This window comes from Pangasianodon hypophthalmus, chromosome 11, assembly GCF_027358585.1.
Source record: "Pangasianodon hypophthalmus isolate fPanHyp1 chromosome 11, fPanHyp1.pri, whole genome shotgun sequence".
Lineage (NCBI taxonomy): Eukaryota > Metazoa > Chordata > Actinopteri > Siluriformes > Pangasiidae > Pangasianodon > Pangasianodon hypophthalmus.
Window position 1 is genome coordinate 19,910,239 of NC_069720.1, and position 24,194 is coordinate 19,934,432.

Here is a 24,194-nt window from a genome sequence, read left to right on the forward strand (position 1 = left end):
CATTTACATATTTATATACTGGATTGTACTAACACAAAAAAGAACACAGAAAAGTTCTGTTTATTTCACAGCCTTTCAAAATAAAAGTGTTAAGAACAAAATATCCAGCTATTAACCATCAGCATGCAAGTACATGTACAAGGCCACATCCTGAAGTTTGCCACTGAATTATTAGCTTTTTTAAAACAAAGAACACATCAGAATGTGCTTAAACTACTAGTAAAATAAAAAGCATAATTTTGTATATTCCGTATGTAAGATAGTTCCATTTAGACTCTCTACAGTCAACAAACCATATATATAGAATTGTGCAATTCACACACACACACACACACACACACACACACACACACACACACACACACACACAGCTTTCTGTCTGTTTGTTGATTTTTTTATGCTTTAAATCAATGTATCAGTCTGAAAAATGATCATTCCTATTTTAGAAAGACAACAATGACAATAAAAAGAGAAAAGGAAAAGTGGAAAGAGCCTGTTCTTGGGGGTTCATCACAAATAAATTCTACAGGTTTTCCATCACCTATCCAGCCATAATTCCTTTACAGTTAGGCTGAAAAGCGTGCTAACAGCAGCTCTCACAGTAGTGCCAGATGTAAGGCAAATCACACAGTATTATTAATGCACTCATTCTAATACATTAGCATTTACATTTACATTTATGGGACATTTTTGGCGACACAAAGCCCAGCAGTGGCAGCTTGGTAGTGTTGGGATTTGAACTCACTTTAACCTTCCGATCAGTAGCTACCACTACCCCAGCATTTCAGTAGTAACTCACAGGGGCTTGTATGGTAGATGCTGCATATAATTTACGCCTAATAATATACAGATTAAAAGAATGTTCTTTAAAAAAAAAAAGAAAAACATCTAATTGCTGATATGCTTAAGTTTTCTATAAGGAGATATTTATTTAACACTTTTAGAAGGAGCCTCCAGTGTTTGTGCTTTGTATTAGTCAGAGGTAAAGGTGTTCCATTAGGTTTTCCACATAGGAAAGTCTTCAGGATAGAGAGCTTTGCACCTGGTAACATGACAAGTTGCATTTTTGCTCTCTTATTAACTTGAAGAAAACGTGAGAGAACGACTGTTTATAGCTGCTCTAACATAATTGATAACAGGAACAAACTTGTTTTGCGATGTTCCACGACATTACAACAATAGTAACTATAAATGGTTAAAGAAGTGTTGTACTTTAATTAATTAAAAATTAAAATCACTGGCAAAGTTACTGTGGTATAAGAGGAATAAAACACTTCAGGAGGTGTTTTAATCTTGGAAAATAATTTTTAAAAAATATCCACGTTGCATCAGGCCTCATTACACCTCCCTTTCGTTGATTATTTTTCTATAACACCAAGCCACAGCATATTTGGTGTAAAAAGCATTGGAAATATCAGGCCTCACAGGGAGCTCAACCACATGGTTACACACATTTATCATTGTAATTCCACTATATAGTGTTCATAATTTCATCTCCAACTTTTCCCTTTATCTCAAGGGATTACAATGAGTTTTGTTGACATAATATATCCACAGGGGTTGGTGTCATCTTTTGAAATAGAGCTTTGAAATTGGCATGAAAACCAGACATTGATATCACCAACACTACTCTGAGCTAAAATGTCAAAAAAATTAATAAAAAGGTCAAACCCATACCTTGTTTTTGACTTTCCACTCTTGACATTATGAAGGTATAAAACTGAAGACATGCAAAACTTGTTACCGCACGGTCACTAAGTTGCTAAAGTGAATTAACAGGAGTTCACTGCCTGTTGTCAGTCAGATGTGAGCTAAAATTTTCAGCAATTTCACAGGGATGTTTTATCAAGATAACTTGTTTTACAACAATTATCAAAAAGATGATCAAAAATATACGTCAATAAAAGAGACCGCACTCATGAACCACAGTCCTCAGGGTTTTTCGTTTAAAAGCTTAACCCATAAACTGAGTGTCTATGGGTTAAGCTTTTGTGAGCTTTTTACTAAAATATGTAGAATAACGTTTCCAACTATGTGTGAAGGATATGTAATATATTTTATTTTGTTGTTTTGTTTGTTTATTTTTTGTAGAAGGTGATGGTCTTGGTCTTGTCTTGTCTAATGTGTGGGAAACTAAATACCAAAAATATTTGATTGTAATTTCATATCTAAGCACTTGGAAAAGTTTACAATCAAAATTCATTAAATTTGTAGTTGCAAAAGTAAAACTATAATACTGGTTCATTGTGCTCAAAAGGCGCTTCTACTGTTACTAGACAGTAGACTTTCATAACTCCTAATCTAATGGGTGAATTAAAGAAAAATCAGTGAAATTCCATTGAATGTGAGCCAATCTATAGGAATTAACATAAAAATATTTTTCAACAAGTATTTCTTTGTGTGCCTGTTACAAAATGGCTGATATGGTTTTTAATGTTCTTGGTAAGAACATACGTAGTTTTTGTCTTGAAGTATTTGCGTTTTCCACCATTGACAAATACTCTTGTTTCCAAAGCTTAAAACAATACCACTATACCGTTCTAGATGTTATTTAGTATAATGATTATTACATTGTTGTTTCACTCTTTTGATGTCTGAGACAATCATCCTCCTGGCAGATGAGCTGGTAAGGTTTTTCATTGACCTCAATCACAGAGCTGCTGATCCCAGTATCCAGGTTCTGCAGTTCCTCTCTTGATAGATGTTCCACAATACCAGCTCCCAAGGAGTCTCCCAGCACATTGGTAGTGGTTCTGAGGCGATCTCTGTCTCAATGAAAAGTGTAACACAAGTTATAAACACTGAGATGTTTTTGCAATAAACTTTGATTTTATAAAGAGAATGTGTGGAAAATGTTCTGACAGAAAAATTCTGAAAATGGCTAAAACAAAATAAGTGTCCAGCCAGTATGGTGGTGGTTGTATAGCTATTAGAACATTTCCTATTCTCTCAGATTATGTGCCTGCATTATGTATCAATAACCTTTTGCAAGAGTGCTCTCTGCTGGAGCTGCATGCTTCAGTGTGACATTTAGTAAAGACTTACAGGATCCAATCCACAGCAATGATGAGTGTTATGTCCTCGGTGGGCAGTCCCACGGATGTCAATACAATCACCATGGTTACCAGACCAGCCTGAGGAATGGCTGCTGCTCCAATGCTGGCAGCAGTCGCTGTGATACTGGAAAATGACATTTTAACAGTAAGAAAATACAGCAGGAATGTGTCCTGAGAAGTGATGTATGAAGTATGAAACAGACTCAAAATTCAAAATATGCACTGATGGATAGAACTAGACTAAGCATTATTGGTTTATTGTCTTGGGCTAAAACAAAAACTCTATGGATCCAATTTATAACATATTGTTATTTTTATTGCCTTTGTTATTGTTACCTGATGGTAAGGATTTGTCCAAAATTCAGGTCCATGTCATTAACTTGGGCTATGAAAATGGCAGCCACTGCTTCATATAAAGCTGTACCATCCATGTTTATGGTGGCTCCCACAGGCAAAACAAGGCGTGTTACACGTTTGTCCACATGGTTGTTCTCCTCCAAGCAACGGAAGGTGATGGGAAGGGTGGCTGAACTACAAAAAAAAATATTAAACCCCTAATACCTTCCCTGCTTAAAAGTCCAGCTGGCAAAACACAACTGGTAGACCATCGTTGCCAGTTGGTTAGTGCTGGTAGAAAGGAAAGAGTTTCTCAATGACTGATACTAATGCAACAAAATTAACGTTATTTTTAAGACAATAACACAACTGTGATAAAATAGAAAATCTAAATAATTTATTGATCAATTAATTCAAATAATTTGGAAGCTGGAAAATAACTTACCAGCTTGCAAAGATGGTCTACCAGCTTGACCAGCTCGACCTGTGTTTTGGTAGCTGGTCAGATCAAGCTGGATTTTTCAGCAGGGATATTTACCTTTATATATTATATTATTATTTCACTATAATGTCCTTTCTGAAACTCCATAAACACTATAATAAAAACAAATTCTAAACAATAAAATATCCTATTTTCTCTAATGAATATAGCGCTCCATTGCATATTATTAAGATCATTTTGCTACCTTGAGGATGTTCCAAAGGCTGTAACTAAAGCCTGGAGCAGACCAGAGATGAAAGTGTAGGGGTTCCTCCGTGTACCCAAATAGAAAAGTAGAGGCAGAGCAATGAGGCTGTGGATAAGCAGACCGATGATGACACACAACATGAACATTCCCAGCTGTCCTCCAACCTGTAATAGGTCTTTCATTTCAACAATCTTCCCAGCAATTAGAAAGAGGATCCCAACTGGAGCATACCTGAGAGAGAATGTGAATAGAAATAACAGAATGATAAAGAAAATCTGTGCCAAATATTACTCATTAAGATAGAATTATTATTATATATGTGTATACATATATGCAAAGAATGAAATTAAATGTTTCTACATAAAAAAAAAATACTATAAAGAGGAGTAAACAGTATTAAATGAAACAAAGTCAATATTTGGTGTGATGATCCTCCGCTTTAAAAAAAAAAAGTAGTCTCAGGTACAGTGTGTGCAGTTTTATAAGGAAATTAGCTGTAAGTTTTACTGAGCATCTTGCAGAAGCAGCCACAGGTCCTCTGGAGACTTTGACTGTCACACATGTTTATATATATATATATATATATATATATATATATATATATATATATATATATATATATGTATATATAAAATGCAGTTGGTCCAAAAAAAAAAACTATCCTGAAGTATATTTTCTGTTTTTTGGCTATGTGTGCATTCACAGACTTTATCCTCCTTTAACACACCTAATTCAACACATTAATCATTAATAGCCAATGACTGAAACAAGTTCTGCTGGAACATGAGCTGCAGGAAGGCAGAATACACAAAACCTGATCCACATAGAATCAGTTAATAACAGAACATAGGCTGATACTCACCACATAATGATTGCTACCAAGCGCATTATGGCATCATTGAGGCAGTCAAAGAAATCCTTCAGTGGCTGGCCCTGCTGCTTCATATTCCCAATCACGAAGCCGAAGAACATGGAGAACACCACTAGACCCAGAGCATTCACTCCATTGGAGGAACCAGAGACTGGAATAATCTCCTCCACTGTCTCCTGGATGGTCTGCAGGACTGTGCTGTAATTTCCCATTTGGCTGGACTCAGTGGCATTAATAACAATGCCACTTAAATTCACCATAACAGTGATGTTCTTTGTCAAAATAGATTTCTTGTAAAGTGTTTTGTACTGGAACAGATAAATAAGTATAAAGTTTTAAGGTAAAGACAGACTAGATGCTGCCATATTGTAGGGAAGCATCATACAGTATATATAAGCACCATTTCTGTACCTGTTTAAAGCAGGCTTCCACTAAATTAGAAGGGAACATATTTCTGTAAGAAAAATAAAAAAAACATGCTTGCATAATGTCACAACAATAAATTTTCAAACAACATACCAAATAGAAGCATGTGGCTTTCTTTACCTAATTAGATCAAGAAATGCATCAGTAGCTGTTACCGAATCAGCTCTGCCACTAGTAGACATTGGAGTGTCTCTTTTGCCTTTTCCAGGTTTTATGATGGTCACCATGACAATACCAATAAACACAGCAATAAAGGTAGTCACGATATAGTAAATGATAGCCCGCACTCCCATCTTTCCAGTGGCTTTACTGTCCAAATATGAAATACCTGGTAAAAGTAAAAAAGAAAAAATTTCCAACAAACTTATTGTAATAAAGCAGGAGCAGCAGACTCTCAAAGTAAACCAAACCAGTCTAAATTATGATCTTCTTTTGAGAATGAAGATGTCTGTTAGAAACATACACTACTATATGGCCAAAAGTATATGGATACCTTACCAATCACATCCATATATGCTTTTTGAACATCCCACTCCACAGATTTAGTTCTCCTTTGCTGTTATAATAAAGTCCACTGTTCTGGAAAGGCTTTCCACTAGACTTTGGAGCGTGGCTGTGGGGATTTGTGCATTCAGTGAGGTCAGGCACACAGTCTGCGCTCCAGTTCATCCCAAAGGTGTTCAGTGGGGTTCAGGTCAGGGCTCTGTGCAGGCCACTCGAGTTCTTCAACACCAACCTTGACAAACCATGTCTTCATGGATCTCGCTTTGTGCACTGGAGTATTGTCATGCTGGAACAGGTTTGGTCCTCTTAGGTCCAGTGAAGGGAAATTCTTAAAGCTACAACATAGAAGGGTCTTCTAGACGATTGTGGGCTTCCGACTTCGTGGCAACAGTTTGGGGAAGAAGCACATATGGATGTGATGGTCAGGTGTCCACATACTTTTGGCCATATAGTGTTGACAGGATTCCACAAAAAAAGTGGCATATCATACTGTATACAGTTTTCTACTTGACTTTGTCCATTTACCTGTAACAAGACTGGATACAATGAGTGGAAGGACCATCATCTGTAACATCCTCATCAGTAGCTCCCCAGGGAAGGATAAATACTTTATTTCTCTCAATGATAAGTTTTGAGGTCGCACAGCAAATCCCAAAATTATTCCTGAACAACAAAGAGTAAGTCTTAACATGAAATTTAACTTCACCAAGCTGCCACTTGATATTTATTGCTCAGTGACTTCCTAAAACACCAGAACTATTACATACTGTATGTGTTAGTATGTCTTAATTTAAAAAAATGGGTGTCTAAGTAATACTGTTTTGGTAAATATTACCTACTACAACTGCTCCCACAGTGAAGAGCACAAAGGAGTTGCGATGCAGGAATGCCTTGATGGCATTTCGGTTAATGGAGCACATCCTGACTTTGGTTCCAGACACTTGTTTCTGCATGGCTCTGTGCAACCAGTGAAGGTCCTTCTCAGGGTGTGGGCGCTTCTCAGAGTCTTCGTTAAGAAAGAGGCTGTTGCTGTTTGGGGGCTTCTCATTTATAATCAACTCAAAGACTTGGTCAAGGAGGCAGGTTTCATGAGAAACTGATCAAGAATAAAGGTAGAAATATAGAAAAGAACTTGAGTGAAACGTCTGAAAATCATGTTTATCTGGGTGTTTATCTGAGCAGTATGCAGTATCCCTATTTCTACCAATGGTTACAGTCATTTCAGGTACATTTGGTACATTTGGTTCAGGCCAGCATATTTACCCATTCCTCCTGTTTATTTTTATTTTTTTGATTTACAAGAATATAGTTAGGACATTGCACTACTGATCGGAATGTTGTGAGTTCAATTCCCAGCACTGCCAAGTTGCCACTGTGAAGAAATTGCTTTAACTCTTGAGAGTGTGGTTGTCTGTCCTTAAACAAATTTCCGTATTCACACTACCTCTGTGGTACTTCATTTCTTCTAAGCATGATCACTCCTTATGCCACTTGTGTAATCAATTAGGCTTGGTTTTCAAGTGACTGAGGAGTCAATTCAAGTTTGCTCCTACTTAGCTGGAATGAATACCTGAAACCAAACTAGCCCTTTGCGGAAATGATTGGACAAGTTAACCTGTTACACTGTGGGTTGCACAAGATCGTTTATAGATCTCCTTTTTAAAGCCCTGTTTCATTTTCTAGCCTTATGTTCACTAGCTTCTTCCATAAGTTTATGATTATTGTATTCTTAACTTAGTTTACTTTAATTCTGTATATATATATATATGTATATATATATATATATATATATATATATATATATATATATATATATATATATATATACACTTCCAGGTTAGAACTTGTTTACTCTCTTAGATTTATTTTTGTGTTAATCTCCATTTACCTTGCTTTATATTTCTAACCATTGTTATGAATTATGCAATATTTAAAAAAAAATAATAATACTGCATTATTCATAATTGAAAAATAATATAAAAAAAAAATAATAAAAAATGTTGAATTGGCTATTTTTCATCTTATAAGTCATACTCAACAGTATGCTCAGTATCTCCACTTGTACGGTACCCTCGGCTTAGTACAGAGTGCTTTGTATCTATGCTTATCAAGTACAGTATAGAAAGTTCACCTTTATACCATAAGGAAGATGAACATACAGTATTTAGAGCAAGACTGCCACCCAATCAGTGTATGAATCAATTCTTGTAGTACTATAGCTGTTGCAGCATCACTGGGCGCTCTTATCTTACTACAATTTCAATATTTTTTATTCTTATAGCACTACTTCACAAACATTCAAATAACAGGATCATCATCGTGATCATTAAAATACATCCTTTAAATTAACAGCAATGTCTTTTAAAAAATAAACCACACATTAAAGAGTTTAGAGACAGTAATGTAGACATTTTGTTGTCAGTCACCAATTCACAGTAATTCCACTAGAGTAGTTAGCTAGATATTGTTTTCTAGTAGCTAGTAAAATCAATTTCATTATGGGGGACTACAGATTGGCTACACAGTCCACATTGAAGACATGCACATTACAGCTAAGTTAAACAAACTCAATTTATTTTCAAGTGCTATTGATTCATCTACAGTGCACAATGTGTTGAGTTCAGTGTAACTGCTTAGAGAGGTGGTATGTCTCAGATACCCGAGCCTCTTAAATCACCAGAATTCCATGGGTAACTGAAGATCACACTGACAATACATGCACAATTATGTACAGTTGTATGTAAGTTACATATGTATGAATATCCCAGTTAGATTATTAAATAAATTATATGTAAGAATGACCACATCATATTATAAGGTAGCTCAGAATTAGCTAAATGAATTTAAACATGTAACAATGAAACCAACATATTGCAAAGATCCACAATTAAATCATACATTTAAATTTTTTTGTTTAAATGTTTTATTTTCAGATTAAGTACTACCCAGCATAAACCAACTTCACCATGTCCACTTACCACTCATGATTTTAAGATGTTGCTGTTACTTGCCGCCTATGAAGGAATAGAACTGTAATTCGTAGAAGAGTTCAAGTCTGAGCTTTCGATTGGTGGCACTCTGCTACATTCATGTGCTGATAAACATGAAACAGTCTGTCATCTCCCCTGACCTGACCATCAGAAGGTCCATTCTCCCTCCCCTTGACCACACGCTGGGCAATACTGGGTAAAGGTTGCCCTTTAGCACTGACCAAGAACACCAAACCCCTGTAATGTTAAATATAACTGGGTAGCAAACCCAAAACCAGTCTCAAATCAGCATAAAAAAGGAGTGTGTATCATTGCCCCTTGTCCCAATGCTGGATCTATGCAGTAGTTATGTAACCCAGTACAAATACATTATTCAGAATGAACAAATAATGCATGTTAAACACAAAAACAAACATGAATAGGAAGCATTATTATTATTATTATTATTATTTTAGAAAGGTTCACAGGGCATCTTGAGACTAAAGTTGTGCATTGGGACTGAGATCCTTTGGGACGCAGCAAAAAGTGGCATGAGCGGGAGGTTTTTACTTTCATGCAGGCGTGAATGAGCAGTCAGATATGAAGCTCGGGGAAAATAAACACCACATTCATTAACATGAACGCACCCGGATGCTGCATTTGACATACCTTGGAATTAGTAAGTCAGAGTTTGTGATGATGTCATTTTTCAACCTTTGTGCATTCGCAGTACAAAGTGGGGAAAAAAAAAAACATGGACGCCTTCATGTTCATCTTTTGTTAACAATAAGCTAGCCAACTAACTGTGATGAGTGATGTATATATTCTCCACAAACAGCAAACTGTGTAGTCAATGTTATAGATTTAACAAGGGAATGCCTGTATGCTCTAAAACAAATAATTGTATATATAGCATCAATTAATGTAAAAAGTGCTACTTTGTTTACTTCTGATGATGCAGCCATGATGATTTGACTCCCTGAACTTGGAGGAACACGCAACTGAGAAGACTACCTTGAGCTCATGAGTAGGAATTCTGTTTCGAGTTTTGAGGGGGCATTTTCTTTGTCTTTTCTTGGTTGGCGGTTGGGAATTACAATTTATGACCTGTAGTCAAACACAGCATGAGTAACTGCCTGCTAAGAGTTTAGATTAGACTACTGGTTGTTTATATTTTGGGATATAGAACCAACTAAATTCATTAGAAATTACTTCGGCAAGTACAAACAAAACTAACTGCTGCATGAGCAGGATAAAAAAAAAAAAAAAACAGTCCCACGCATCACTCTAGTTAAGACCAGTGATGAACTGTAGTGATGTAGCTGAGGTTGAAGAACTGTAAGAGCTGGCATTTCTACCTCTGTTTTTTTTAAACAAACACACACATCCTGTCAGGTTTAGGCCATGCCAATTTCGGATATAAAGTTGAAAACAGATACAGATACTGATATTTTGAGACCTAAACAGATACAGATACAGATAGTGGCATTGTGTGACATCGCTACTATTCAGGGTCAACTCTCTATACAGCAATTAAATTTTTGTCCTCATCGTGATACTTTCAACTCCAAATATAACAGATATAATAGATAAACTAGACTGATCTACCTCTGGATGAGAATATAAAGTACCTAATTAAATGACCTAATTAAATAATTATGTAATAGAGATACACATCTAGTTTTCATCACAATTTAGCTCATATACATGACTGATTTTTCATACACCTTATATACATGAAAAATAGTTATATGGTTGTCTGTGGTTGATGTTATGACATGATGACTTCTTGCCAAATGAACAACCATTTGTTTTGACTGTTGATATGTTGTGATGTGTCTGAAACTGAAGGCCATGTGTGCTTGATGTCTAGTGCTGTCTAATGAATCAGAGTCTTAGCAGACAGCTGAGTTTTGTATGAAATGACCCTGCCAAAACACAGACAGTTGTAACTACTGCCGCCTGGTGGCCATTTGGACTGAATCGTGAGCTGCTTTTAACTTCAAGTAAAAGCAAGGAAAAGAACATTTTTATACACTTGACTCTGCTGCAACCACTTTCTTCATTTTTTTGACCTGAATGCCTGTGTACACAGAACTGCACCAATACCCTGCCAGATGAAGACAGGCAAACTTTAGACATGTCAGAATCATATCCTCAATCCTTGGCTGCCAAGTCACACGGATCTGCACTGTAAATTTCCCCTAAATTGTTTAGATTTGATGGTTTGGCATCTTAGTGCAGGTACAATCTCCTTGTCCCCTTTTTTTCTCTACTAAGATGATTTTTGAAATAGAAATGTAATAAGACAGCGCAACAAATTCTGCATTCTACAAAAAGATGTTGCTGTTCCACGTGTCAGTACTTGCATTCAGTACATCCGTATCTCTGCATGTCATGTGTTCATGAAATAGATGATAGATAATGCCTCTGTTTTAACCACTTTAGAAACCAGGTTAGCTCAAATACAAGTCCTAAATACAAGTGCTTTAGGGTTCAGTAGCCAATAAAGAGCTGCTACAAAACATTGTTGTATTACAGTGCACATTTAATATACAGGAAGTTGCAACTTAGAGGATACAGTAGCATGTGTGTATGCTACATGCAACTGTATCATATAACGAGTTCTCCAGTCCATTTCCCCAAAGTTGAAACAAAACATTTATGCCAACATAAACAGTATTAGGGTATATTTCTTTAGAAATGAAGCAAAGTAAGACTTACCCAACTGAAATTGGCCTACACTCTGTCCTCACCCTGCTGTCTAAAGTAAGAAGCTAAAGAAAGTTCAGCGAGTCTTCCTGCATGACTTCCTGAAGCCTGAGATGAAATTGCTAGAAAAAAAACAGCCTCACTGTGGCATCAGCTCATACAAGACTGTGAAAAAGCAGTTGCTTCTTCCTGATTTCTTCTCTTTTCGCATATTGTCACACCTATTTGTTTCTGATCTTCAAAGAAAATTTAAAATAAGACAAAAACAACCTGAATAAACATGAAATAAAGTTTTTTTAAATGATCATTTGATTTATTGAAGGAAAAAAGTTATTCAACAATCAACTGGCCCTGTGTGAAAAAGTAATTGCCCCCTTAGTTACTTAATCAAACTATTATCCAAATTTAATTAACATTTGGGCTCAATTAGGCCAGACACACCCAGACTTGATTACTGCCAGCCCTGTTGAATTTAAATGTCACTTAAATAGAACCTTTCCAGCAATGTGAAGTTAAAAGATCTCAGCAAGCAGCACACTATGCCATGATCAATAGAAATTCCAGAAAAGAGATGAGAAAGAAACAATCAGTCTGGAAAGGGTTACAAAGCCATTTCTGGGACTTGACGAAACCACATTGAGAGCCATTATTTACAAATGGGGAAAACTCAAAACAGTCATTAATCTTCCCAGAAGATAAATGAGGACAGACTATCAAAATTCCTCCCAAGAGCGGAAAACCTACATGAATATCCATGGGAGAGTTGCAAGCTGAAAAATGACTGCTAACCAGGAGGAACATAAAGGTTCATCTCACGTTTGCCAAAAAAAAAAAACCACCCTGATGACCCACAAGCCTTTTGGGATAATGCTCTTTTAACTGCTGAGTCAAAAGTGGAACATTTTTGGAAGACATGGCTCCCGCTACATCTGGCGTACAGCCACTAGTAATGTAATAGTGTGGGAATGCTTTGCTGCTCTCTCTACTAGAAAATCCTGATAGAGAATATCTTACCATCAGTCCGTGATCTGCAACTCAAGCGCAGTTGAGTTATGCAACAAGACAATAAGAAGAGCACCTTGTAGGGAAAATTTAGCTCAATTAGATTAAGCTGATGTATTCTCTACCAATATGTAAGGAAATTAGCTGTTTAGGTTAAGCTGTTGTATTCTCCACCAAAATATGTAGGAGAATAGCAGATCAGCTCAAAAGGAGAAATTTGTAAACTTAATATTTTAATAGCTGATCAACTATTCGTCCAGCGATAAGTTGAAATGAGTGTATTTATTAATTGTATATGGGATATTACCTCCGTGGCCACCGGCAATAATATCCTAAATATAGTGAAACACTATATTAAGAGCACAGTAACAAGATCGGCAGTTTAAGGCAATAAATTTGAAGCACAGAGACACAAGACACTGGCCTTTATAAAATCAGACGAGACTTTATTACTATTCTAACAACACAGAAACTAATCTAACACAAACACACACACACACACACCCACACAAACAGGGGTGAAAATGGCTTTGAAGAGAGAGTGAATGAAATTCCAAGTTACTAGCAGTTTCTCAGACCATGACCTGAATGAACCATCAACTTATGAGTTTGATTTAACATTCGCTTCGTTTAGAAGGGCTTTAAACTTGTATTAAATGCACCAGTTCAGCGAGAATCTGGAGGTACTATACTTGCGTTTGTGTTGCCAGGGATTCCCTCGTTGCGTTGTTGTTTGGAAGGGGTTTCCGGCGATGTTGATTGGTCGGCGGTCTGGTTGGCCTTATGTAGCGTCTCGAAAGACCAATGAGGAAGATAAACAGAGTGAGGCGCGAACCCGGCGGAGTCTCATAGGCGGGTTGCGAAACTTTGAAGAATGGTTCACAGCGGTGCGAAGGCGACAGTTGGAGGCTTTGCAAGAACCGGTCTGGTTGCGGAGTCTCGGAGCAAGCCTGATCTCCTCGTGATGAACGTCTAAAGCTCTTGGTTGATGAGACTTCCTTCAGATGTGGATGGAGACTCTTGCAGAGATGTAGTGGATGAGACTCCAAAGATGTGTTGGATTCTCTCAAAGATGGATAGGATGAGACTCTTGCAGAGGTGTTGTGGATGAGACTCCAAAGATGTTTTGGACTCTCTCAAGGATGGATAGGATGAGACTCAGAGTTTCCTTTGTGTCAGGGGGTTTTAACCCTTTCCGGTTGGGCTGACCCCAAAGTGTTTGCTCCAATCAGCAGGATCTTGGGGCAGGGTGTAAACTGTATTCTCCTCCTCTGACACTAATTAACACTCTGGTCTCTGAGTTATGTGCTTTGCAAACTTTGCATAAGGTTAATTTAGAACTTTGTTAAGGAATTTGGTAACATGCATGTAATACATCGTACTCAACTTTACATTATACCAACCCTTAGGAAATTCAATAGTGATCACACACATACCAAACATGACATACCTGCTGTTATTGATACACACACGAACACTATGGTCCCTGTTAAACGATCAAAAAGCATTATAATGACCTGGTGGCTATAAGCATGACACACATACGGAATGACATTAAAAGAGGCAACAAGTTTCCAAACTATGGTGCATCATCTTAAAAGTCATTGTCCTTGTAGGAGATGTAAAGTAGCCTTATGCAGTCTGTTAAAGCTGGGTTCTGTGGAATGTGTGAAGGGTGGTAAACTTTGTGTTCCTGGGGAGAACAAAGGTCTCATTCCATGAGGGTCCTTGGGTGAGTCCCCCCCCCCCCCCCTATTCTGTAGTTATCAGTTTTAGCATCATGTTGGGTGAGCCATCTGGTCTTAGCCAGCGATCTAGATCAACAAGTTTGACAGAGGTTCCTCTTTGCTAAGAGGGTTCGTCCTCTGGTCAGGGATGTCCTATCAGTTGGTGATTGTTGACAGGGCAGTTGAAATCCAGCAATCAGTAAACAAGTGGTAATTAACTTGGGTCTGCAAAGTCTGGAAGCAGGATTCCTAGCTTTATGGCTTCTTTGCTTTCCTTGCCTGTTCACTTCAGATCCTACAACCTCTAAATGGCTCAAATGTCAGATGCCGTTGAGATGCCGTTGAGATGCTGTGGCAATACCTCAAGCATTTGGTTGCAGTTGTTGCTGCTAAAGATGGCACAACCAGTTATTACGCTGTGTCAGAATTGGAAACGTGTTCATAAACACATTCGTTTTTACCACATACTATAGAATTAGACACCTTTCCAAGCCAACAGAGGATGGTTGTGGTTATAACCAGTTAGAAGGGATAATTGGTCTGACGAGTTCCATCTTCGTGGTTTCCATTTCATTCCAGCTAACGGTCATATCAGCTCGCTGACTAAGAATTTAACAGGCTTAGCTTGCTAGTTAACTAACATGCCTAATTTATATTGCTTTAACAAAGGTATAAAGGTCACCTAAAATTTATATCAAGAAACTAGCTAGCTAAAGCTAGATAGCTAGGTCACGTTCTTACTAAGGAGTTGCCTATAATGGACAAGTTTAGCAAGCTAACTTTGTTTAGCTTACAAATGAGTTTATTGCATTGGTATGGGCAGCACCTCAGCTTTCAGTACTACGACATCATTGATATTGTAATAAAACATAAACATAAACAGCGTAAGACATTGCACCTTGAACATGCCCACATACATACAAGTTGTAAGCATCAAGAGGCTTGTATGCCTTCAACCTCTTTCTAGTATAAATGCACAGAATTTCTGAGATATATAAATGTGTATGTCTGGTCATTGCAGGCTAGACCACTGCTTAGCATCATTTAGCCACTGACAGCATGTCAAGCCATAACGAACACTATTTGAAAGTGTTAGTTTATCCAAAATAGCACTCTTTTAGTGGTAATCCATAATAATATTTGGATAACAGTTTCACTAATATCAATCCAATTCCTAAATAAAATTCGTGATAGATTCTTCAGGCAGATTATAACCAAGTAGCTTCAGGTTGCATGCATATATCTTTTTGTTTACAGACACCAAAGCGGTCTATTCTGTTTTATAAATTACACCTATATCCTGTATTTATAAAAAAAAAAAAAAAAAAGCAAACTGCACATTTCTGTACCAGCAAAATACTATTAATTTAATGGAAATGTGTATATTAGGGACATGATTTCATCCCATCAACTTTCTGAAACCATGAACTATGCCGTTCACAATCACCGGACGCCTGATCAAGCACACCTGTTCATAATCACACAAATCTCCCAGACTCTAAAAAAGATCTTTACGGAGTCTTGCGCCTGCTTTTTACAGTTGATGTTACTAAGCTGTATTATTCTTTGTCTAGATATCTGGATTTGACTTTTTATTTTTGATCCTGATCCTGTCCTAGTTTAGCCCCTTTGAAGATTACCAGACTCTATGCAGGCTCTGGACTTTACTTACTCCCTTGTTCTTTTAGTTTGTTTGCCTTGACCTCAACTCTAGGGGCTCTGCCAAATAAAAGACTGAATAATATTAAACAAAATTAAACTAAAGGTTTCTTTCACTTTCTATCTGATCTGATAGACGCGAGGACAATGTCTCAATAGACATTGTGCTGTGTTTGAGTTTTTGCTTGTAACTTTTTTATGAATTCCATTGAATAAAGCTTTTGCAATATTCACATGCACAGACAAGCACACAGCACACAGCACACACATATCTGTCAATATCTGCTGAAACGTTTTCTGGAGAGAGTATCAAGAAGCAAAGGTACAAACTGGCAAGTCTTTGCTAGCCTTAGATTTGTACATGACCTAAAGTTAAGTTCACACAAACTGTATTATTTATGTTTAGTTTAGTTTAGTTTATTCATTTATAAAGCACATTTTAAAACAACTGAAGTTGAAACCAAAGTGCTGTGCAAGTTGTATAAAGCAAATTTATACACAAAAAACATAAGGGACATTTTCCAGGCTGAAATCTAATCTAATCTGAATTAAAAGATAAAGAATAAAAGTGAGTCTTCAAGGAGGATTTCAACATAGCAATAGAGGAGGATGATCTTATATGAGAAGGCAGACTGTTCCAAAGCCTGGGAGCAGCCACTGAGAAAGCACAGTCACTCTTGGTTTTGGAACGTGAACGTGGTACTGAAAGGAGTAATTGACTTGATGATCGAAGAGATCTTGGAGCAGTGTACAGACTAAGGAGATCACATATGTATGGTGGAGCAAGCCCATGCAAAGCTTTAAAAACAAATAATAAAATTTCAATGCGGAAAGGAGTAATGTGCTCACACTTCAAAAGTCTGGCCGCTGCATTTTGCACCATTTGCAGGCGATCTAGAGCAGTCTTAGGCAGCCCCAAATAAAGGGAGTTACAGTAGTCCAACCTTGATGTTATAAATGTGTGAATAACAGTTTCCAGATCCTGCTTAGACAGCATCTTCTTTCTGATTTTAGCAACTGATCTCAGCTGAAAGCAGCTGCTTTTAACAACAGCATTAATCTGCTTATCAAAACACAATGAAGGATCTAGAATAACACCAAGGTTTTTGACGCAATCACGCACACTGGAAGACAGCGTACCTAACTGATTAACAATACCAATTTCAGTTTTATCACTGTTCAACTGCAAAAAATTCATGTCCATCCAGCATTTAATGTCACTGAGACAATCAAATAGATTTTGCACCGAACAGCTGTCGTTTGTACTAACAGGAAAATAAAGTTGCGTGTCGTCAGCATAACAATGATATGATAAGTTATGCTTCTGGATAATGTGGCTCAAGGGCCCATGTATAGAGCAAATAGAAGAGGTCCCAAAATGGAACCCTGGGGAACACCATAAGATATTTGTGCATGTGGTGAGAAACAATTCCCTATATTAATTGAAAAGGTTCTCCCCTTAAGATAAGAAGCAAACCACTTCAACACAGATCCCTGAAACCCAACAATATGATTCAGTCTTTTCAAAATGATCTCATGGTCCACTGTGTCAAAAGCTGCACTTAGATCAAGCAGGAGCCAGGGTCAAGAGAGAGTAAAATATCTTTGGTGACATTTAACAAAGCAGATTCAGTACTGTGGAGTTCTCTAAAACCAGACTGAAATGTATCAAAAATGTTGAAAGTACGCAAGTACAAAGAGATCTGAGAATAAACAACTTTTTCCAATACTTTTGAAATAAAAGATAGCTTGGAGATCGGCCTGTAATTATTCAGATCATGTTGATCAGGATTATGCCTTTTCAACAGAGGCTGAACCACAGCATGTTTAAAAGTGGCTGGTACAATTCCATTTTCTAGGGAGCTATTAATAATAGCAGTAACAACCACACTTAAAGCTGGAAAAGCCTCTTTAAAAATATCTGAAGGTAGAATATCTGTAGGACAGTTTGTAGACTTCATATCTGAAACAATGTCAAAAAGTTGTGAAGTTGAGACTTATACTTTTTACTTAAGTGACTAAATAGTGCGGTTTTGACAAAAATAAAGTTTTATTGCTGTTTTTGGTGCCTACAACATTCTAGAAAGTCAGTTAGTTCCAGTCCGCTAATTTGATTGGTCGAGCTGTGTTTCAAGAGTGGCTATATTTCCTATAACCACAATGGGATGTTTCACTGTGTGTATCCACTCATCTGTGTTTGACACAAAAAAAATCCACTTCCTAGTTCGAAACTGTTACTACAGTAGTGTTAGTGACATCATCAGCAGACATGGCAAACAATACTTTTCAGGAATAAAACTTCTGGTTTAAAACGTGAAAGCTCGTCAGATGAAGATGAAAAGGAAGAAGGGAGGCCAATTTTAACAGGAGTGTACAAATCAATGTGAGCTAGCTAGCGAGACATGCTAGCTGACATGCTATGAAGTGTGTGTGGCCCGCTACTGGAGCAATCCTGCGGTTATACTGAATGTCAGCACGGGTGATATTACTTACACCATTCGCCCTGCCGGCTCGTGCATGTGGCGAATCACAGCAATGCCGATATACAGGATAACTGCACTCTTGCTCATGTGATATTGCTTAAATAAGTGACAGCATAGTTGGCATTCAATTTACTGGAGTCATGAGAACATCAGACACCACGCATGAGTGAGGACATTAGGACATGTCTCTACATTTGGTTCCCCCATAAAAGTGAGAGTAGTTTATTTGAATGCTGTTAGTCAGAACATATTGCTTAATCACAATTACTCACACATACCATGCTCACTGGTGGGTGAAATAAATTTGTGCAATCATGTCTTATATTTATGGTAAATAAGATTACAATAAATTAGAACTTATATGAAGTTTATAAGGTATAACGAAAAAAATGTTCATTGGTTGTTTGTACCAAAGATTAAAATTCCTCCATGTAAAGCCTGCTGGATTTGATGATAGATTAGGAAAATTAGTAGCATTAAACCCAGAGGGAAAAAAAAAAAAAAAACTTTTTGTAATCCAATCCCCTCAAGCGAGTACAGGCTTCTGTATCCCACGCTGAAGAAGCAGAGGATTGATGACTGAGGAAAAGATAAACTGGTCAGGGTACTCCCCCCATCAGGATGTCACAGCATGTACTAACATGCAGAACAGCTTGAAATCAATGCCAGTGTTATGTATCACAGAACATTACAGGAAATGAGTCTGATATGTCTGCCTCTGATGAGGGAATAATAATGAGTTAATGAGCTATAAAGAACTGGAAGACAGTTAACACAGTAGTACAACAGAGTACTGAGATTTCCTAATTAAAAATCCAATCAAATGCAAGAAAGTGGCAACAATACACTATACTTTATCACTGCAAAACACAACAGATTTTCTCATGCTGAAATTTATAACAAGCATACAGACAGAACTTGTCCATATGAGACCAGTGAGTATTTCCTATGAAAAATGTTTGGACATAAACATTCCCGTAAAATAGTGTTCTTATTGTGCAACCTTTCATATTGGGCAACTTCTTCTTGTAACTGATGTATTAAACATTTAAATATGTCTTAAGCCTTTTACACACAAACCCAGCAAATGCTCTCTAACAGAAAACACTCTCTCGCATAAAACAATAAACCCCAAAGTTACAATTAATATGCATTATTTGGTTCATATTACTGGGACCTCCTTGCAATGTTGTCAGTGTGTTGTTCCACTTGGCTTCTCAGGTTTGACCATGTTTCTAGGTCAATAATCAAGATTGGAATGGTTTTCTTGGTTTTACAACAAATGAATACAATTTCTAATCAACTCCAGAATCATTGAAATTGATCAAAAGAATATTCAAAAATTGCATGAACCAATGTATGGATCCCTGACTGTCCCGCAATCAGTAGGTACATTACACATCTATTATGAGTATTTGAGTAACCTATGTGCTATGAAGAAGGCAGTCTTACCTTAGGTGACTGGCTTTTTACTTATTTTCTCCTCACAAATTTCTCATCCACTAAATGATCAAAGTCCAGCTTTAACAAGTTCAGATACAATGGCCAGCAGTGGTTGCATGTTCAGTCTTCCTTGGCCCATTTTACTTTGAAGTACGTTTTAATTTTTTTTTATGTTTTCAGTTTGGACTTAAATGACTTTTCACTGGTTACAAGTTCAGACCCAGACACAAATTAGAGCTTTTAAGAACTTAAATGACACTATGACTGACACCACTAAAGAATATTGCTTTTAGTTTCTAGAAAAATTATGGTTTTCTTTGACCAAACATGATGTTGCACCCATAATAAACTCACTTTGTCATCCATCACTACCACCGAACAACTCTGAACACATCAGACACAGATAGCTGTGGACCTGAACACGACAGTTAAAGGATATAAAAAAATACCTAAATAGTTAAAGATTTCAGTAAGCATAATCAAGGGCATAATAAAAATTTTCAAGGTTTCAAAGGTCTGGAACAGAAAATTCACCAAATGGGGGATTGCATTTTCCCTCACAGTGAGAAGGATGTTGTGCAAGGTGAAGAAGAATCCAAAGATCACAGTATCAGAATTGCACGGTTGAACAAATTCCTGATGTTGTCGAAGTTCAAAATGCACTATTAAATACCACCTCAATAAAAACATGTTGTAAAATTTGCATGAAAGAAGCTCTTTTTGAGAAAAACCAAGAAAATGCAGCCCATGAACTCAAAGCGTGATCAAATATCAGTGGAACCAAAGTGAGATGTGGTCAGATGGATTTGAAATGAAGCAATCAAGATGTGATTGAAGTGTAGCTTTGATTCAAGGGGTTTAACAAAAATATTGCATTAACTGTTTAGGAATTGCAGGCATTTTTACATAGTCCCTACATTTTCACAGGCTCAAAAGTAATTGGACAATTGACCGATAAGTGGTTTCATGGCCAAGTGTGGAGTGTTTCCTCATTATATCATGACAAATTATGGAGATAAAAGGTCTGGAGTTGATTCCAAGCTTTGAATTTGCATTTGGTAACTGTTCATGGGAACTCTGTTCATGGGAAAAAACAAAACAGATCAACTCAACAATTTGGTACATTCTAAAAAAGAAGGAATGCACTGGAGAGCTCAGCAACACCAAAAGGCCTAGAAGACCACAGAAAACAACTAAAGTGGATGATTCACAATTCACAACATCTAGCTAAGTCAGGTATACTCTGGAGAAGGTAGGCGTATCATTGTCAAAGTCTACAATCAAGAGACACCTTCATGAATGTAAATACAGACGGTTTACCTCAAGATGCAAAATGACTGGTAACACTCAGAAAGGCCAGATTAGACTTTGCCAGAAAACATCTAAAAAAGCATGCTCAGTTCTGGAATAAGAGTCTTTGGACAGATGAAACCAAGATTAAATTGTACCAGAATGATGGGAAGAGACATCATCTGTCAGACATGGTGGAGGCAGTGTTATGGCATGGGCATGTATGGCTGCCAGTGGAACTGGGTCACTGGTGTTTATTGATTATGTGACCGCTGATGGAAGTATCAGGATGAATTCTGAAGTGTATAAAGCTATACTTTCTGCTCAGATTCAGTCAAATGCTGCAAAACTGATAGGACTGTGCTTTACAGTACAGCTGGGTAATGACCCAGAACATACCGCAAAAGCAACCCAAGGGCTTCTTAAGGCAAAGAAATTAAATGTTCTTAAATGTCCGATGGCCTCATCCCAATTGAGGCCATGCTTTTCACTTACTGAAAACAAAACCGAAGGCAGACAGACCCACAAACAAACAGCAACTGAGGGTAGTAACTTAGCAATGCTTTTGGGAAACCTAGCCCAGATCATTCTTCATTTTGCATATTCATTTTTTTGATCAGTTTTATAAATTCTGGAGCTGATTGTGATGTGTATTAATGTTGGACTGGTGTGCTCTTTTTCTGTGGTGCTTTTTAAATGTCTTATCACTGAAATAAATAATTTGGAATTATTTGAATAATATCACAGACAAATCTTAAGGAAATATTTTCTTCACTTTATTATGAAGAACAATACATACAGACTCCCCTCTTTCTCTGTCACTCTCTGTCTCTCTCTCACACACACACACACACAACTAACATGATGTACTGTAGTGGAATGTTTATGAAAAAAAAAATATCATCAAAAATATTTATCAAATATAAAAAAAATGAAAAAAGTTTTTAATAATAACACAAAACAAACAAACAAACAAACAAAAACTAATAGGTTCTACAAATGTCTTGACACCAGAAAGTACTGAGCACTTAATTAGGAGTGTAACAGCACAACATTTACAGGAAACACAGAATATAAAACAAGCAAGTCTAATATTTACACTGCATTAATCTGCAAACACTGAACTGCAGAAGAATACAGTCAAATACATAAAACATTCATTGTGATGCGTAAAGAAAATGTCATGTGCACTTAAAACCATCTGTGATAAAAATTTTAAACATAGCTCTGAACTTCTTATAAAGAGTAATGCATTTAGGGTATTAAGGTTAAGCTAACACTTAGCTCAAACTATTTTAACTGCATTTTTTAAAATCATTATCACCATACAAACAGATGAAAACAGTAGGAATGATTTGAATTGCTTTCCACCTTGTCTTCTGGAGCACTTTCAGTTAAAAAATTTTTTCTGCAGATTTTGCACCCAGAGTTGTTTGGGGTCAGAACAAAGTTTCTCTATTTTCTTACGTGCAACAGTGAACCTTTTTGGAAACATATAGAAGACAATATTATTAAACCTCAATCTATCAACTGATATATTAATGACATGACAGTTGTACTAAAATATCATAGAATAACATGTTGACCTTCATTACAAGAAATAGAATACCCTCTCCCTTTGGAGGTTCAGTCTGAATTTTGAGAAGTTTATTCATTTCTCTGAGTTGCATCGAAAAAAAAAAAACAGAACTTACACAACAGCGGGCATGTTGCATCCTCCATCAGTCTTCTGAAGTTTATAGCCCGTAATTTTTTTTTTGATTTGCATTTTAGGCTCTTTACTATACTTTAGGCAGCAATCTTCATAAGAACCTGTTACAAAATGGGGATAATATTAATCTTCATTGAACTCTACTGATAAAATGGCATACTGATTCTTTGAGCTGCATAATATTTTCAGCTGAATGTTCATGCGGCAATGTCCCCAAAAATATTCCCAAAAACAAATTTAGTATTTTTTTTTATGCACAATACTATAAAACATCTTGATGGCTTTTGGAATGGCACAATACAGACAGCACACTTTAAACCCCAAAACACATGTTAATCATTACAAAAGAATGGTGCAGATGTGGTTACCTACCTTGTGCCAAACTTGGATACATGCATGCCAGAAGCAGGAGAAAACAGAGGACACAAAGCTTCATTGCTGCTCTTTGTAATCTGATTTTACATGAAGCAGAATAAAACATACGCTTTGAGATCTATCATTAAATTAATCTTATACTTTTGTATGTAAACATTTCCCGAGCTGGGATAAAATGTGTGGGGTACCTTGGCAGTCTCTGAAGAATAGAGAATGTTGCTCAGTCTCTGAAAATCCACTGCTCTTATGCACCCTTTGGGGGAGCTTCTGCCGTTTATGGTTTTCAGCAATTGCAATAACACGCCTCTTACTCTCAGCACACAGGATCCTACCAATGATGAAGAAGCCAAGTTTTTCTGGTTGGCAGAACAAAATATAACTATGTTATGACATATCTTTAATTCTTTAATTGACATCTCTAACCGTAAGGTAGACCTTACTTTCAGTGGGAAAAAAATCTGTCAAAAGGAGGAGATGAGAGAGCAATCTTCCCACATGTCTTCTGCCCCACTCCCTTGTCTGCTGTTGGCATGGGGAGATCGGGCTTTTCAGTTTTCAAGTGACAGCAGCAGTTTCCACACTTCAGTCAGTCACACGAAAGGAAGAAAGTTGCTGGTGAGTCATTAAAATAATAGGGTCAGACAAGAAATCAAGGAAGTAGGGCTCAAACCATGATGTTGCTGAGAACAGGACAGAGGCTAACCAATAGAAATATAGCATATGCCATAATTTTCCAAACTCGTGTGTAACTGTATGTATGTATATATCTATGTATATTTTCTTTGCTTTATTATGAAGAACAATACATACAGACCCCCCTCTTTCTCTGTGTCTCTCTCTCTCTCTCTCTCTCACACACACACACACACAACTAACATGATGTACTCTAGTGGAATGTGTATGAAAAAAAAATACATTATCAAATACACAAGAGTGACACA

The 24,194-nt window shown here is 36.9% G+C and overlaps 1 protein-coding gene and 1 long non-coding RNA gene across 3 annotated transcripts; both read right to left on the reverse strand.

The window, feature by feature from the left end:
• Window positions 1-43: 43 nt before the first annotated feature.
• LOC113534186 (excitatory amino acid transporter 1) lies at window positions 44-14,286 on the reverse strand. Of its 2 annotated transcripts, XM_034308941.2 has the most exons (11): window positions 13,258-14,286; window positions 11,576-11,685; window positions 6,718-6,978; window positions 6,408-6,545; window positions 5,499-5,706; window positions 5,364-5,406; window positions 4,944-5,260; window positions 4,079-4,312; window positions 3,393-3,587; window positions 3,046-3,180; window positions 44-2,765 (listed from the first exon to the last, which is right to left on the reverse strand). In XM_034308941.2, the coding sequence occupies exons 3-11, from the start codon at window positions 6,833-6,835 to the stop codon at window positions 2,567-2,569; spliced, it is 1,587 nt and encodes a 528-aa protein (XP_034164832.1). In that variant the 5' UTR covers window positions 6,836-6,978; window positions 11,576-11,685; window positions 13,258-14,286; the 3' UTR covers window positions 44-2,566. The 2 variants fall into 2 exon arrangements, with proteins under 2 accessions (XP_034164832.1, XP_034164833.1); XM_034308942.2 differs by lacking the exon at window positions 11,576-11,685 and having other exon boundaries at window positions 13,258-13,406.
• A 9,029-nt stretch (window positions 14,287-23,315) lies between these two features.
• LOC113542828 (uncharacterized) lies at window positions 23,316-23,961 on the reverse strand. The gene is made up of 3 exons (XR_003404358.3): window positions 23,694-23,961; window positions 23,442-23,609; window positions 23,316-23,330 (listed from the first exon to the last, which is right to left on the reverse strand). It is a non-coding gene; the product is annotated as an uncharacterized LOC113542828 (long non-coding RNA).
• Window positions 23,962-24,194: the final 233 nt, after the last annotated feature.